At 43.5% G+C, this 15,881-nt stretch overlaps 1 protein-coding gene across 1 annotated transcript in view; it reads left to right on the top strand.

Moving 5' to 3' along the window:
• The window catches only part of SOX6 (SRY-box transcription factor 6), a 379,449-nt gene that overhangs the window by 137,882 nt on the left and 225,686 nt on the right, over nt 1-15,881 (top strand). The window contains exon 5 of the mRNA XM_038764241.1: nt 14,089-14,261. Within this exon, the coding sequence (XP_038620169.1) occupies nt 14,089-14,261 (173 nt within the window). The remainder of the gene's footprint in view (nt 1-14,088; nt 14,262-15,881) is intronic.

Below are 15,881 nucleotides of genomic sequence, written 5' to 3'. Positions count from 1 at the left end.
TAATTATTGTGTTGATAGTCTTTGACAAAAGCAACTTGCAGTGCCTGAATATTTCTAGGATCATTTATTGGGTGTGTGTGTGTGTGTGTGTGTGTGTGTGTGTGTGTGTGTGTGTGTGTGTGTGTGTGTGTGTGTGTGTGTGTGTGTGTGTGTGTGTGAGAGAGAGAGAGAGAGAGAGAGAGAGAGAGAGAGAGAGGGAGATATGAGGGTGAGGATTAATTGAGAGAAAGATTAATTGACCGAGAAATTATTGAAATTGTGAGGGCATATCCTGAATATCTACAGATTAGGGGTGGACAGAGAGGTCTAAATAGTAATTTTAAAGGCTTTCCTAGAAAAGTTATAATGATAATAATTATGGTATTTGTTAAGTGCTTACTATGTGCCAGGCACTCTACTAAGTGCTGGGGTGATCATCATCATCAATCGTATTTATTGAGCGCTTACTATGTGCAGAGCACTGTACTAAGCGCTTGGGAAGTACAAATTGGCAACATATAGAGACAGTCCCTACCCAACAGTGGGCTCACAGTCTAAAAGGGGGAGACAGAGAATAAACCAAACATACTAACAAAATAAAATAAATAGAATAGATATGTACAAATAAAATAAATAAATAAATAGAGTAATAAATATGTACAAACATACATATATACAGGTGCTGTGGGGAAGGGAATGAGGTAAGATGGGGGGGATGGAGAGAGGGACGAGGGGGAGAGGAAGGAAGGGGCTCAGTCTGGAAAGGCCTCCTGGAGGAGGTGAGCTCTCAGCAGGGCCTTGAAGGGAGGAAGAGAGCTAGCTTGGCGAATGGGCAGAGGGAGGGCATTCCAGGCCCGGGGGATGATATGGGCCGGGGGTCGATGGCGGGACAGGCGAGAGTGAGGTACGGTGAGGAGATTAGCGGCGGAGGAGCGGAGGGTGCAGGGTGGGCTGTAGAAGGAGAGAAGGGAGGTGAGGTAGGAGGGGGCGAGGTGATGGAGAGCCTTGAAGCCCAGGGTGAGGAGTTTCTGCCTGGTGCACAGATTGATTGGTAGCCACTGGAGATTTTTGAGGAGGGGAGTAATATGCCCAGAGCATTTCTGGACAAAGATAATCCGGGCAGCAGCATGAAGTATGGATTGAAGTGGAGAGAGACACGAGGATGGGAGATCAGAGAGAAGGCTGATGCAGTAGTCCAGACGGGATAGGATGAGAGCTTGAATGAGCAGGGTAGCAGTTGGGATGGAGAGGAAAGGGCGGATCTTGGCAATGTTGTGGAGCTGAGACCGGCAGGTTTTGGTCACGGCTCAGATGTGAGGGGTGAATGAGAGAGCGGAGTCGAGGATGACACCAAGGTTGCGGGCTTGTGAGACGGGAAGGATGGTAGTGCCGTCAACAGAGATGGGAAAGTCAGGGAGAGGGCAAGGTTTGGGAGGGAAGACAAGGAGTTCAGTCTTCGACATGTTGAGCTTTAGGTGGCGGGCAGACATCCAAATGGAGATGTCCTGAAGGCAGGAGGAGATGCGAGCCTGGAGAGAGGGGTAGAGAGCAGGGGCAGAGATGTAGATCTGGGTGTCATCAACGTAGAGATGATAGTTGAAGCGGTGGGAGCGAATGAGGTCACCAAGGGAGTGCGTGTAGATCGAGAACAGAAGGGGACCAAGCACTGATCCTTGGGGAACCCCCACAGTAAGAGGATGAGAGGGGGAGGAGGAGCCTGCAAAAGAGACTGAGAATGAACGACCGGAGAGGTAAGAGGAGAACCAGGAGAGGACAGAGTCTGTGAAGCCAAGGTCAGATAGCGTGTTGAGGAGAAGGGGGTGGTCCACAGTGTCAAAGGCAGCTGAGAGGTTGAGGAGGATTAGGACAGAGTATGAGCCATGGATTTGGCAAGCAGGAGGTCATTGGTGACCTTTGAGAGGGCAGTTTCCGTGGGATGTAGGGGACGGAAGCCAGACTGGAGGGGGTCGAGGAGAGAGTTGTTGAGGAATTCTAGGCGGCGAGTGTAGACAACTCGTTCAAGCAAATCAGATTGGACACAGTTCCTGTCTCATGTGGGGCTCAGTCTCAATCCCCGTTTTACAGATGCGGTAACTGGGGCCCAGAAAATTAAAGTGACTTGCCCAAGGTCACACAACAGACAAGTGGTAGAGCCGGGATTAGAATGCATGACCTTCTGACTCCCAGGCCCGTGTTCTATCCACCATGCCATGCTGCTTCTCTATAATCAAGTTATTTAATATCCACACTGCAAAGTGTTTCTGTGTGGACAGCTGTCCTAAAGCCTAACTTGGTTGGAGGGTTTTTGAAACCCTGTCAGTCACCCCTCCTAGGTTACTGTTTCAGGAATTTCCTTTTAGCTTACATCTGAAAATACCTACCTGTAAGCAGTGATTGCCTTTGGGTAACCACATAATGCTTTGTGTGCTTTAAGTGTGTAAATATTTGATTCTTTTTATCTGCCTCTGTTTATCAGGCATTTAATAGGTGTTATAAATATTGTATATGTATATTGTATAAATATTGTATATGGCATACTGGAAAATGTAGCCTGAATGTTTCCTGCGTTTTTGTCTAGGAAAAAGGAGGCTTAATTGAATAAGCACAATCAAAGACCTCAGTGATAACTCAGGTGTAAACCTGCTACAGCTTTGGACAGGTCTTTTAATTTCCCTGCCTCAGTTTCCTCTTCTACGAGATTTGGGTGATATTCTCATTAACTTTTCAAGGAAAGTAAATTGCTATCCCAGTTCACACTCAAAGCATTTTTAAATCATGATAGGTGAACTCTACCGTGGGTATTTTTCAAAACAGAAAAGGTCTGAAGCATCAGTCTCATCTCTCCACCCGCCCCCCTGCCCCTGCTGCCCCTACCAAAGTACACACACACACACTCACGTGCACACTTACACGTAAATCAGAGAAACTCTTCCTGTTTGAATCTGCAGTGTCTTTTACCTCGAGAGGTGGTGGGGACTGAATGGTATTAATCAAGAGAACCACACTGGGAAATAGGTATTTGATCCAATAACAAATATGGTTGGTGATATTCCTTCCTGTCTTCAACTCATTTGGACCAAAAGCTTTGGAAAGTTTGAATTCTGAGATTCCTCATTTCCCTTTTGTGCTCCTTCCCCAAAATGTGCTGAAAGTCCAGATGTAGAATTGGGCACATGGGATAGGGTGGATGGCTGAATTCCATAACTTCTCAGTAAAGCCCTCTAGTTCATAGCATGAATAGCCTTTATTTGAGCCAGGTTTGTTTTTTTTTTTTCATAGGGGAAGGGAGGAAAGTGAAATAAAAAAGGGAGATAAAAATGCATTATTTTGATGAGACAATTTAGCTCAAATTAATGGGTATAAAGAGGGTGTGGGGACCCTCATCTTGATTGAACTTTGTGGAATTTGAGACACTTAAAGTTATTTTCATTTTAAGAAGAAAACTCTCCCACCTTCAGTTAAGAGGCAGCCCAAGTGTTTTCAACCAATAGGCATGTTTGCTGGTGAAACAATCCATAATTGGATCCTCCAGGGTACAATTGTGGCATTTATAAAGTCTTTTATTGACTAAGGACTGGACAGTAACATATGGGAGTAGCAACAATGGCTGACTGATGGGAAACAAAGGAATTCCAGTATTTTGGGTTTTTGAAAAAACTCATTGAGAACTTAGTCATATTAGTTCAGCTGTGGTAACCAAAGACTGATAAGATAATAGCAGCTTTGTGGATGTTTTGTACAGGAATCCTTTATCTTTATGATGCATTTGGGGCCGTTTAGAGTAGAAAGCCTTTTAAATTGCTTTTGGATTCAGAACTCAAATTCAATGTTCAGGGCCCAGGAAAGGGGCTCCTCTTTCTGGGAGTCACCACAGAATCACTTTTCTCCTCAGAGGAAATTAATTCCATTAGATTGTTGCTCTCTTCTACTTTACATTTATTTTTGTGGACTTTTGTTGTTTCATTTTATGGCAGAGCAAAGAAAGGCAAATGTTACTTGGAGAAGGTAGGCTAAGTGAAGACATCACAAACTGTCTGATACATGTGCAGTCTGCCTTATTCAACAGAACAGCTTTTCCAGGTTATCTCTGGTCAGCAAGCATCAAATACTCCTTTCTTTTACAAACTAGAATCGTATTTTGACTTTTTTTCAGTGTCCATCCCAAAATTAGAATTGGCCAGGAAACTCGTTCATAAAGGCTTTTCTCCAATAATGAAACCATCATAGCTTTATTTGGAATCCTTTTGCAGTATTAGTTGTTTCATCAATTGTGATGCTTTGGAATTATTGTTACATGCTGTAATCCCTTGGAGATTAATGTTGGAAAATCTGCTTTTTCTTTCCTTTATATGCTTTTTAGTCTACTAGGCTTCTGATGATTTCATTGTAAATCCTGATGAGTTCATTAGAGTAGTCGTCATGTTTATTTTAAATGCCTTGGAACAACTTTTCAGAGGCAGTTTATTGTTGGTTTGAGTAGGTAAAATATGGTATTCTCATTGGATGGTAAGCTTCTCGAGGGCACAGTCCCTGCCCTAGAGAAGCTTATCATCTAATGAGAATTTTTAGTTTTATTGAAAATAGAATTTCTGTTTTTATTTCCCACTTCCAAATGTCTAATTCAGTGCTCTGAATATAGAAGGTGCTCATTAAATACAATGATGAAGAGGATGTCAGTATTGTGACTCTTTCTGCACAATAATGATTGTGGCATTTATTAAGCCCTTATGTGTCAAGCACAGGACGAAGCACTAGGGTAGATACAAGATAATCAGGTCAGACACAATCCTTGTGCCACCTCTGGCTCATAGTCTAAGTAGGAGGGAGGTATTGAATCACTGTTTTACAGGCGAGTAAACTGAGCTCAAAGAAGTTTAGTGACTTTGCTCAAGGCCACGCAGCCGGTAAGTGGCAGATCCAGGATTAGAACTCAGTTCTCTGACACCTCGGTCCATTTTTTTCCACTAAGCCACGTTGCTCCTTCAAGCAGCATTTCTTGCTCCTCCACATAGCTAGTACTTGGCAACCAAAGTGTGGTACTATCAGGCAACAGTTTTTATTGGAACGATTCTGAAGAAGTGTTGGTTTGGAGATTTCCTCTGAGATAAGTGGAAGGGTCGAGAGAGTGAGTGAATCTCGAACTAGTCAACTGCTTGGCGCATTGGTTGCTGCTGCTGCAGGTTCCAGATCTAAGATCTTTGGTTACATCCCAAACCCCAGCCCCATTTTGACCACTGCATTTAAAACACTTCACATTTCATGCAGGCGTCTCCTCAGTTGGATCATTTCAGTAGTGAATTTGGGAAGCTAGTAGAAAAAAAAAACTTTTAAAAACCTTTCAGCACACCTGTTTATAAGAAACCTAGTATACTGGGGAAGCAGCATGGCTCAGTGGAAAGAGCCTGGGCTTTGGAGTCAGGGGCCATGGGTGCGAATTCCAGCTCTGCCAATTGCCAGCTGTGTGACTTTGGGCAAGTCACTTAACTTCTCTGTGCCTCAGTTACCTCATCTGTAAAATGGGGATGAAGACTGTGAGCCCCCCGTGGGACAACCTGATCTCCTTGTAACCTCCCCAGCGCTTAGAACAGTGCTTTGCACATAGCACTTAATAAATGCCATCATTATTATTATTATTATAAATATTACCAGTTTGGGGAAAACTAATACATTTTTATAATAACAGTAATAATGATGGCATTTACTAAGTGCTTGCTATGTGCAAAGCACTGTTCTAAGCACTGGGGAGTTTACAAGGTGATCAGGTTGTCCCACGAGGGGCTCACAGTCTTCATCCCCATTTTACAGATGAGGGAACTGAGGCCCAGAGAAGTTAAGTGACTTGCCCAAAGTCACACAGCTGACAATTGGCAGATCTGGGATTTGAACCCATGACCTCTGACTCCAAAACCTGTGCCCTTTCCACTGAGCCATGCTGCTTCCCTATCCATTTTGTTACCTGTGTTCAAGGAGGAACGTACCGGATAGCTAAAATTTGCCAAATAAAATTGCTGTGCAATTTGGTTACTTTTTTCAGACTATTAAAATTATGCCCAGGGGGACTAGGGGACTGATTTTTTCTAACTGAAATGTTATTTTAAAACTTTCGACAGGGGGGAAATTAGTGCTGTATTTACATTTTTCCCATCTCCTCATTTATGTACTGTTGACTTCCTATTGAGGCTAAAAATTGAAGTGCAACTGGTAAAGGATTCAATGGATCAAATTCAGTCAATCCCAAGTCACTGAAATAAAGGCCCCTAAGAAAAATGTGTCAATTTTAAAGGTCTTTCCTAACTGAAGACCATTTTGTGATAGAGCCAAAGGTTAATAAAATCAGTAGTGAATGTAGCAATTTTACAGATAAGCTATTCACAACAAGTGTAGTTACTTGAATAAAAAGCTAATTCAGGTCTAAAATGCCACATGCAGTAGCAGTGAATAGCTGCTTTTAGGTGCTTTCTGGAGGAGGATAAAATACAGAATCACAGCACTCTTCTCTTGCAGCATCCCTGGCTGCCTGTAAATTGCTGTGAATGGGACTGTGGGCTGACAGGCTCTATTAAGACAAACTGCCTTTCTCATCGGAGAGATAAAATAAATCAGGTGTTTAGTCAAATTAAAATACTTCAGCTGGAGCAGGCCCTGGGGAGCACTGATCCACCTGACAGATCCGAGAGAAACTCAAGACAGATGTGGCTTGGGGATAAAGCCGACCCCTTGGAAAATAATAATAAAAAAAAGGCAGCCCCTCTTTGGAGTTAGAAAATATTATGGGTAGAGTTTAGAGATGAGCATGTTAGACACATACTATGCTGTGCCAGATGAAAAGAGGCACAATTTTTGGGTGTGGTGGGTTTCCTCATTGCCTTTTTTTAGTTTTTTTATAGTTTATGGAAACATCTCATTTTTCATCTCGCAATCAGAATAGGCTATTTGCTGAGAATGCTTTCAAGGTATTGTGGTTTGCAGTTTCTTGGAAGGGAAACAGATGATGACATCCAGCTACTGATGATCTCTTTTGGTCTGGGCAGGTTCGCTGCCTTCCTGGAGAACTGACAATCTCAGTCACCATCAGCTGTTATAGTATTTCAGGTGGATTTTTCTCCTTCCCTATGTACATACTCAGGAAAAATATACCATTTAGGTTGCTCTGGCACCCACTGACTACATTTTGTTTTGTACAGTAAGCGTGTTGCGGGCAGGGAACATCTCTACCACTGTGGCACAGTGGAACGAGGAAGGGCTTGGGAGTCAGAGGTCATGGGTTCAAATCCTGGCTCCACCAATTGTCAGCTGTGTGACTTTGGGGAAGTCACTTAACTTCTCTGTGCTTCAGTTCCCTCATCTGTAAAGTGGGGATGAAGACTGTGAGCCCCAGGTGGGACAACCTGATCACCTTGTATCCTCCCTAGCGCTTAGAACAGTGCTTTGCACATAGTAAGTGCTTAACGAATGCCATCATTATTATTAACTCTGTCATATCGTACTCTCCCACACTCTTAGTACAGAGCTCTATGCACAGTAAGTGCCCAATAAAATACAATTGATTGAAAATCAAGGAAGAAACGCAAAAGTACCCTTGGTTTTGCAATGATTGTAGCTTTGGTGGCACCTCTGAATTTAGGCATGTTGAATGGAATTTTTTGATCAATCAGTAGTATCGATTGAACACCTACTGGGTGGAGAATATTGTGCTAAGCACTTGGGAGAGTACACTAAAGGTAGCAGATACGATCCCTGCCCTCACTCAGTTTACAATAGCCTGATATGGGCAGAGAAAGTGGCTACCAACTCTGTTGTACTCTCTCAAGCACTTAGTACAATGCTCTGCACACAGTAAGGACTTGAAAAATACCTTTGAGTGAAAAACATGTCTCTCCAACACAAGACAATGCATAGCACTTATATATCTGTAATTAATTAATGTTAATAATAATAATAATAGTAATGATGGTATTTGTTAATTGCTTACTATGTGCCAAGCACTATTCTAAGTACTGGGATAGATACAGGGTAATCAGGTTGCCCCACATGGGGCTCACAGTCTTAATCCCCACTTTACAGATGTGGTAATTGAGGCCCAGAGAAGTTAAGTGGTTTGCCCAAGGTCACGCAGCAGACAAGTGGGAGGAGCTGGGATTAGAACCCATATCCTCTGACTCCCAAGCCCGTGCTGTTTCCACTAAGCCATCCTGCTTCTCATGCCTATCTCCTCCTTTAGACTGTCAGCTCCTTGGGCAGGGAGTGTATCTACCAACTCTGTTGTGTTATACAGCCCAAATGTTGTTTGTTTTTTTTTTTTTTACATAGTATTGGTAAGTGCTTACTGTGTGCCAGGCACCGTACCGATCACTGGGGTAGGTACAGGCTAATTAGATTGGACACGGTCCATGTCCCACATGGGGTTCATAATCTTAATCACTCTTTTATGGATCAGCTAACTGAGGCACAGAGAAATTAAGTGAATTGCCCATGGTCACATAGCAGGCACGTGAAAAAGCTGGGATTAGAACCCAGGTCCCCTGGCTCCCAGGCCCAAGCTCTTTCCCCAGTGCTCAACATAAAATAAGCACTCAATAAATATGATTGATTGGAAAAGTGATTGCTCAGATGTTTTTAGCTGAAAATGCATCTGGTGTTGGGGTTAATTAGAACTGAAAATTCAACACCACCACTTTTAAATATTACAGAACTCATAGTTGTTGGGTAAGTAGGTGACAAAATGGAAATCAAGAAAATCTTGGGGGATGTAAAATATTCTAAACTGGTAAAATAGTCTACAGATTTGTAGCCCAAGAGACAACATTAAGTTGCACATGAATTTACCCTTGCTGTGGGACTTCTGTCCTAGATAATCCTTCCCCTTCTCTCAAAAACAACTGGATTCCCCCCCCACCCCGAAAGGAAATATATTTAAAGAGCCCTGTGGAAAAAAAAATTGACTTTCAGAATAGTAGCAGCCATATTCCATAGGTCAAATCCATCATTAAACACTTCATTTTTTCTCTTGTTTCTTTTTTCTTCTGTGCTTTTGGTTTAAGTCTCAATGACAGTAGTAAGTTCTGAGTGGTACTTCAAATAATTTGCCTATCTGAAAATATAAATTGTAAAACATATAAATGTCCCAGTAAATGTTTAAAGTGCAACCTTTCATTTTTTTCTGCACTGCTAGTCTGCTGTCTACAGAATGGTCAGGAGATAAAGAGAAGGGCAGTCAAAATGATTAGGATGGGGCGAAGAAACTTCTGTAAAAGGAGAGACAGAAATGATTAGCACTCTTCAGGCTAGAAAGATGAAAGCTGAGAGGGGACCTGATTGAAGTCTGTAAAATCATGAAAAGCGTGGACGGAACCAGTTTGGAATTGTTGTTCTTCAAATTCCACAACAACAGGACAAGGGGACACCCACTGAAGCCTGAAGAAATGTGTCTTCAAGCAGTAGTTGGATAAGAAGTGGATTTTATCATAAGAAGTCGTGCAGGCTGAAAATATCAGTAGCCTTGGAAGGGGAGAACACTCTATAAAGGGAAAATAAGGCATTCAGAGGGTGAGAAATTAGACTGTATGATGGTAGTGCATCCTTATTGTAAAGTGGTAAACCCCAAGTCATTAAGATCAATCAATCACTCATATTTATTGAGCATTTATTGTGTGCAAAGCATTGTACTATGTGCTTGGGAAAGTACAATATAACAAAATTAGTAGACACAAATGCTGCCCACAAGGAGCTTAAAATCCACAAGGGGAGACAGACATTAAACAAGATTGGGGATAGGGGAAATAGTAGAGTAGAAGAATATTTACATCAGCATTGCAGAGCTGGGGTGAATATCAAAGTGGTTTAGGGGAGCACGGCCAAATTCATAGTTTATGCAGAGGGGAGAACGGATAGGGGAAATGAAGGGCTGGGTCTGGGAAGGCCTCTTAGCAGATTTGTGATTTTTGGAGGGCTTTGAAGGTGGGGAGAGTAGTAGACTTTCAGATATGTAGGTGAGGGAGTTCCATGCCAGAAGGAGGACTTTATAAGGGGTTGGTGGCAGGATAGACGAGATCACGGTACAGATCAAGGTTGATGTTGGAGAAGTGTAGTGTGCAGGCTGGGTTGTGGTATGAAATTGGCAAGGTAAGATAGGAAGGGGAGAGCTGATTGAGTGCCAATAGTATGGAGTTTCTGTTTGAGGCAGGAGAAGATGGGCAACCATTGGAGTGGGAAGATGTGGACTGAATGGTTTTTCAGAAAAATGACCCAAGCAGCAGAGTGAAGCATGGACTTAAGAGGGAAGAGATAGGATAAAGAGAGGACAGTGAGGCAGCTGATGCAGTTGTCAAGGTGGGAAATGAAGAGTACTTGGATCAGCATGATAGCAGTTTGGATGGAGAGTAAAAGGAAGATTTTAGAGATGTTGTGAAAATAAAAGTGACAAAATTTTATGACATTGTATGGGTTGAATTAGAGAGATGAGTCAAGGATATTACCAAGGATAAGGGCCTGTGAGTCTGGGAGAATAATAGTGTTGTCTACAGTGATAGAGAGGACAGTGTTTAGGTGGAAGATGAGGAGTTCTGGTTTGGACATGTTAAGTTTGAGGTGTTGGTGTGGCATCCAAGTAGAGATGTCCTGGAGTCAAGAGGAAATGTGAGACTGCAGAGGAGAGAATCATCCGCTTAGACATAGCAGCTGAAAATGTAAGAGCGAATGAGTTCTGCAGAGAGTGGGTGCAGATGGAGAATAGAGGGGGATCCAGAACTAACCTCTGAGGGACCTTCACAGATAGAGGGGGGAGGTAGAGGAGGAGCTTGCCAAAGAAACTGAGAAGGAGCCATCAGAGAGATAAGAGGAGAATCAGGAGAGGAGAATATCAGTGAAGCCAAGGTTAGAGAAGGAGGTGGGACAGTGTTGAAGGCAGCTGAGAGGTCGAGGGGGATTAGGTTGAAATGAATTTGGCAAGAGGGTGGTTGGTCATTGGTGACCATAGAGGGCCATTTCTATGAAGTGGAGGGGGCAGAAGCCAAACTGCAGATATCAAGGAGGACCACAATTTGACAGTTCATCTGGGCACAGAATACCAGATTGGGTGGCCATGGTTCTCAGCCAGGGATGACATTGCTTGTGTTTTTATAAGAAACCTCATTAGGGCTTGCTTCATTTGGCGGACTGAGGAAAGAGAGGGGCAGGCCAAAACTCATGGGAGAGTTGAACTACTGCACTGTAGTAGGCCAGAAAAATTCTCATGATATCAGACCACTCTGTGTGAGCCCGTCTTCTAGATTGTGAACCCGTTGTTGGGTAGGGACCAAGCCCTTTGTACTGGGCTCTGCACACAGTAAGCGCTCAATAAATACGATTGAATGAATGAATGGTGTTTCCTCTGAGACAGGACCCATGAAGGCAGGACTTCAAGAGATTGGAACCATTTCTGGGGGGAGGGTGTTGAGCAGAAATTGGAGAGCCTTAGCTAGTAGCTGCTGTTGCCTTTCCTCCTCCCTCCTGTCTCTACTAGATGCCCATCAGATGCCCAAATGCCCTTTGAGCCTGTCCATTTTTGTAAAGAAAATCAGTCAATGGCATATATTGAACATTTATCGTGGGCAGAGCACAGTACAGGGGTGTTGATGGGCACAATCCCTGCCCTCAAGAAATTTACAATCCAGTGCATGGACAGACTCTGAAATACATTATAAATAGGGGAAGCAGCAGAGTATTGGGATATTCTTGTGTACATATCTGTAATTTATTTATATTAATGTCTGTCTTCCCTCCCTCCCCCCAGAATGTAAGCTGATTGTGGGCAGAGAATGTGTCTGTTTATTGTTGTATTATGCTCTCCCAAGTGCTTAGTAAAGTGCTCTGCACACAGTAAGTGCTCAATAAATATTATTGAATGAATAAGTGCTGTGGGGCTCTGTTGGGCGAGTATCAAAATGCTTAAGGGTTGCACATCCAAGTACATAGAGGATGTGTAGGCAAGGGGGATGGGGTGGGGAAATGACAGGTTAGTAAGGGAAAGCTTCTAGGAGCTATAACCCTTAATAGGGTTTTGAGGATGGGGAGAGTGGTGGTCTGACGGATATGGAGAGGGAGTTCCAGGTTGGACGGAGGATGTGAGTGAAAGGTCGGCAGCGAGGGGGACGAGATCAAGGTTCAGCGAGGAGGTAGGCTTTAGAGGGACGAAGTGCATGCAGCTGGGTTGTCGTAGGACATTAGCAAGGAAAGGTAGGAGGGGAAATCATCACAAAGCCAATGGTCCCTGTTGGGGAATCTTGCACGCTAGGACTGATTCTCATATCAGCCTAGGGGACCCTCGTCTTCGTATGCTCTGGATTAGAACACCAGTCTCTTCCCCTTTCTTAGTCAATAGGGAAAAACATCCTAGAGGCTTTCTTGGTGCTAAAGCACAATTGTTTCTTGGTAGCACTTACAAAAGTTTGTGTAATCTAACCATGCCTCTTGCTCTTAATAAGAATCTTGATGGAAAGCCGCTAAGACTTGCCTGAAGATGATGTCTTTAGGGTAATTGAATGTTCACCGACACCTTTTAGAGAGGACAGTGCTCTAGCTTCTAGCTGGAACAATTTTCCGATAATGATGATTGTCGTATTTGTTAAGAGCTTACTCTAAATGAAGTACTGTACTAAGTTTTGGGGTAGATACAAGATGATCAGGCCCTACATGGGCTCACAGTTTAAGTAAAAATAAAATAAATGATGGCATTTATTAAGCGCTTACTATGTGCATTGCACTGTTCGAAGCACTGGGGAGGTTACAAGGTGATCAGATTGACCCCCGGGGGGCTCACAGTCAGTCCCCATTTTACTGATGAGGGAACTGAGGCCCAGAGAAGTTAAGTGACTTGCCCAAAGTCACACAGCTGACAATTGGCGGAGCCGGGATTTGAACGCATGACCACTGACTCCAAAGCCCGGGCTCTTTCCCCTGAGCCACATTGATGCCCCATTTTACAGATGAGGTAACTGAGGCACAGAGAAGTGACTTGCTTAATGTCTCACAACAGGCGTGTGGCGGAGCTGGAATTAGAACCCAGGTCCTCAGGTTCCCTGTGCTCTTTCCACTAGGCCATACTACAGACCTCAGTATTGTCAGATCCCCTCCAGACCAGTTGCTGCCTTTGCATTAGCAAACAGAAAAAAAAATTTCATCAGGATGCTTGAGTCACCCCTCCCACAAAAAAGACTATCTTTGTTCCCACTGACAGCTGGTAGCTTCTTTCTGAAAAGCTTTCAAATCATAGATCGTTCCTTCATAATGAAACCTGTGTGGCTCAAGTACAGTAGGTTGAAATTCTTATCTTGTGCCACAGTAAAACACTCTAATTTAGATTCACAAAAGGGTTCTGTACCCTTTACTTAGGAGAGCCGTGCAATTTACCCATAAAAAGACTGTACGACAGCATTAGTGTGTGCCACAAGTATTCTGTCACATCATATTCATTAAACAGCACATCCTTATGCATAACCTTTTCAACCTCAAGTATGTTTTTTCCTATGAAGAATGACAAGCGAGAAAGGGGTGAGAGTCCCCCCCCCGCCCCCCCCCGACAAAGCAACACTGTTGCCTCCAAAGAAGACACTGTCGAATCTCTCTGAGTTCTAGGCTATTTTCACCGATGGGCTGTTTTTTCTCTCGAAGTGGGGTTTTCTGTTCTCTTAAGACTCGTTCTGTCCCACGTTTCCTGGCATTTTAGTGTCGGTTACTGATCCGCTTAGCTTTCTGCCCTAGTTTGTGTTAGGGCATGAGGAAAATGCTAACTCTACACAGCACACTTTAATGTTTATTAAATATTGACAGCCCGTCCTTTGAACGGTTCTTTGGTATTTTGCTATGTGAAAAGGGGAAGCGAAATGGCCAATATCTATGGGAAAGTTCATCACACTTGTGAGACTAATACAAGACTTCCTTCTCATCCCTTTTCCAGGTGCGATAACCACCCTTGCCTCTTGCCCCATATGTTAGGATTTTCCTTAACAAAATAGACTGACCAGCCGGCTGTTTGGAGAGAACATTTTGGTGCTTAGCCCTGTTTTAGATACGGGCCCTATCCGTTTGTTATGATTTCGCTGAAATGGGTAAAATGTCATTTCTCCCCTTCAGGAACCCCTGAGAGCCTGGCAGAAAAGGAGCGCCAGCTCTCCACCATGATCACCCAGCTGATTGGTCTGCGGGAGCAGCTCCTAGCTGCTCACGATGAACAGAAAAAGCTGGCAGCTTCACAAATTGAGAAACAGCGGCAGCAAATGGACCTTGCTCGTCAACAACAAGAACAGGTGAGACTCCAAGGAAGAAGCCTGATAAAGCACCTCATGCAGGGTGTTCAGAATTCAGAATAGTGTCGATCACCCCACGGTGTTGGTTAATGGGCTTCCTTCCCAAAACAATAGCCACTTACCCACCTCAAGCATGATGCATTCATGGACCTGGGCTTTTCAGCAAGATGGAGACAAAGGGATGATATTGAAGGCATTTAATATTGGGAATCAGCAGGACCTGGGTTTGAATTCTGGCAGTGCCACTTGTCTGCTGTCTGACCTTGGGCAACTCACTTAAATAATTCTCTGAGCCTCATTCACCCCATCTGAAAAATGGGGATTAGGACTGTGAGACCCGTGTGGGACATGGACTTTGTCCAACCTGAATAGATTGTGCATATCCTGGTGCTCAGTGCAGTGCCTGGTATATAGTAGGCACCTAACAGATACCATTAAAAATATTAAGAATCAGTGTTGGGAACAACTTTCACCTTAGCTAATGTTGTCTTTGGGGTTCATAATTTTGGTAGGGGCCAGTATTTGTATATATGGTTATCAGGCAAAGGACCCCAAAAGGGTAAATCAGCTAATAAAACTTACTTGTAAAATTGCCAGACACCATGGGAGTAACAAGACTGTCAAGGTTTATTTTGAGGTTGGTTTAGTGAAGTTTTTCCAGACTAAATTTTTCAAATATACATCAGACACAGTCAATCAATCAATCAATCAGTCGTATTTATTGAGCGCTTACTATGTGCAGAGCACTGTACTAAGTGCTTGGGAAGTACAAATTGGCAACATATAGAGACAGTCCCTACCCAACAGTGGGCTCACAGTCTAAAAGGGGGAGACAGAGAACAAAACCAAACATACTAACAAAATAAAATAAATAGAATAGATATGTACAAGTAAAATAAATAAATAAATAGAGTAATAAATATGTACAAACATATATACATATATACAGGTGCTGTGGGGAAGGGAAGGAGGTAAGATGGGGGGGATGGAGAGGGGGACGAGGGGGAGAGGAAGGAAGGGGCTCAGTCTGGGAAGGCCTCTTGGAGGAGGTGAGCTCTCAGTAGGGCTTTGAAGGGAGGAAGAGAACTAGCTTGGTGGATGTGCAGAGGGAAGTCATTCCAGGCCAGGGGAAGGACGTGGGCCGGGGGTCGACGGTGGGACAGGCGAGAACGAGGCACGGTGAGTAATGTGGCTCACATCTTAATCCCTGTTTCACAGTTGAGGTAACTGAGGACCAGAGAAGTGAAGTGACTTGTCCAACGTCACAGAGTAGACAAGTGGCGGAGATGGGATTAGAACCCAGGTTCTTCTGACTCCCATGCTTGTGCTCTCTCCACTGGACCACACTGCTTCTAAAGAATATGTGTTCTCTGAAAACGTGGCGCTCTCATTTCTCATTTTCTAGATCATTTATGAAATTATTAAGCAAAACCAGTCCTAGAACTGATAGTGGGACCCCAGTATTTACTCTTCTCCACTCTGAACTGTGTGTATTTATTCCCATCCTATCTTTTAGCCAAGTTTGGAGGGAGTAGTTTCCCAGTATTTTCTCACTCCAGGTAAAAGGTCTTTGGGGCTATGAGATAGTCAGGTGAGGAAAAGAGTAAAGTTTCAGGCATC

This window comes from Tachyglossus aculeatus, chromosome 22, assembly GCF_015852505.1.
Source record: "Tachyglossus aculeatus isolate mTacAcu1 chromosome 22, mTacAcu1.pri, whole genome shotgun sequence".
NCBI lineage: Eukaryota > Metazoa > Chordata > Mammalia > Monotremata > Tachyglossidae > Tachyglossus > Tachyglossus aculeatus.
Note: the sequence above shows the minus strand (reverse complement) of the source record. Positions and strands in the feature narration are given on the sequence as shown.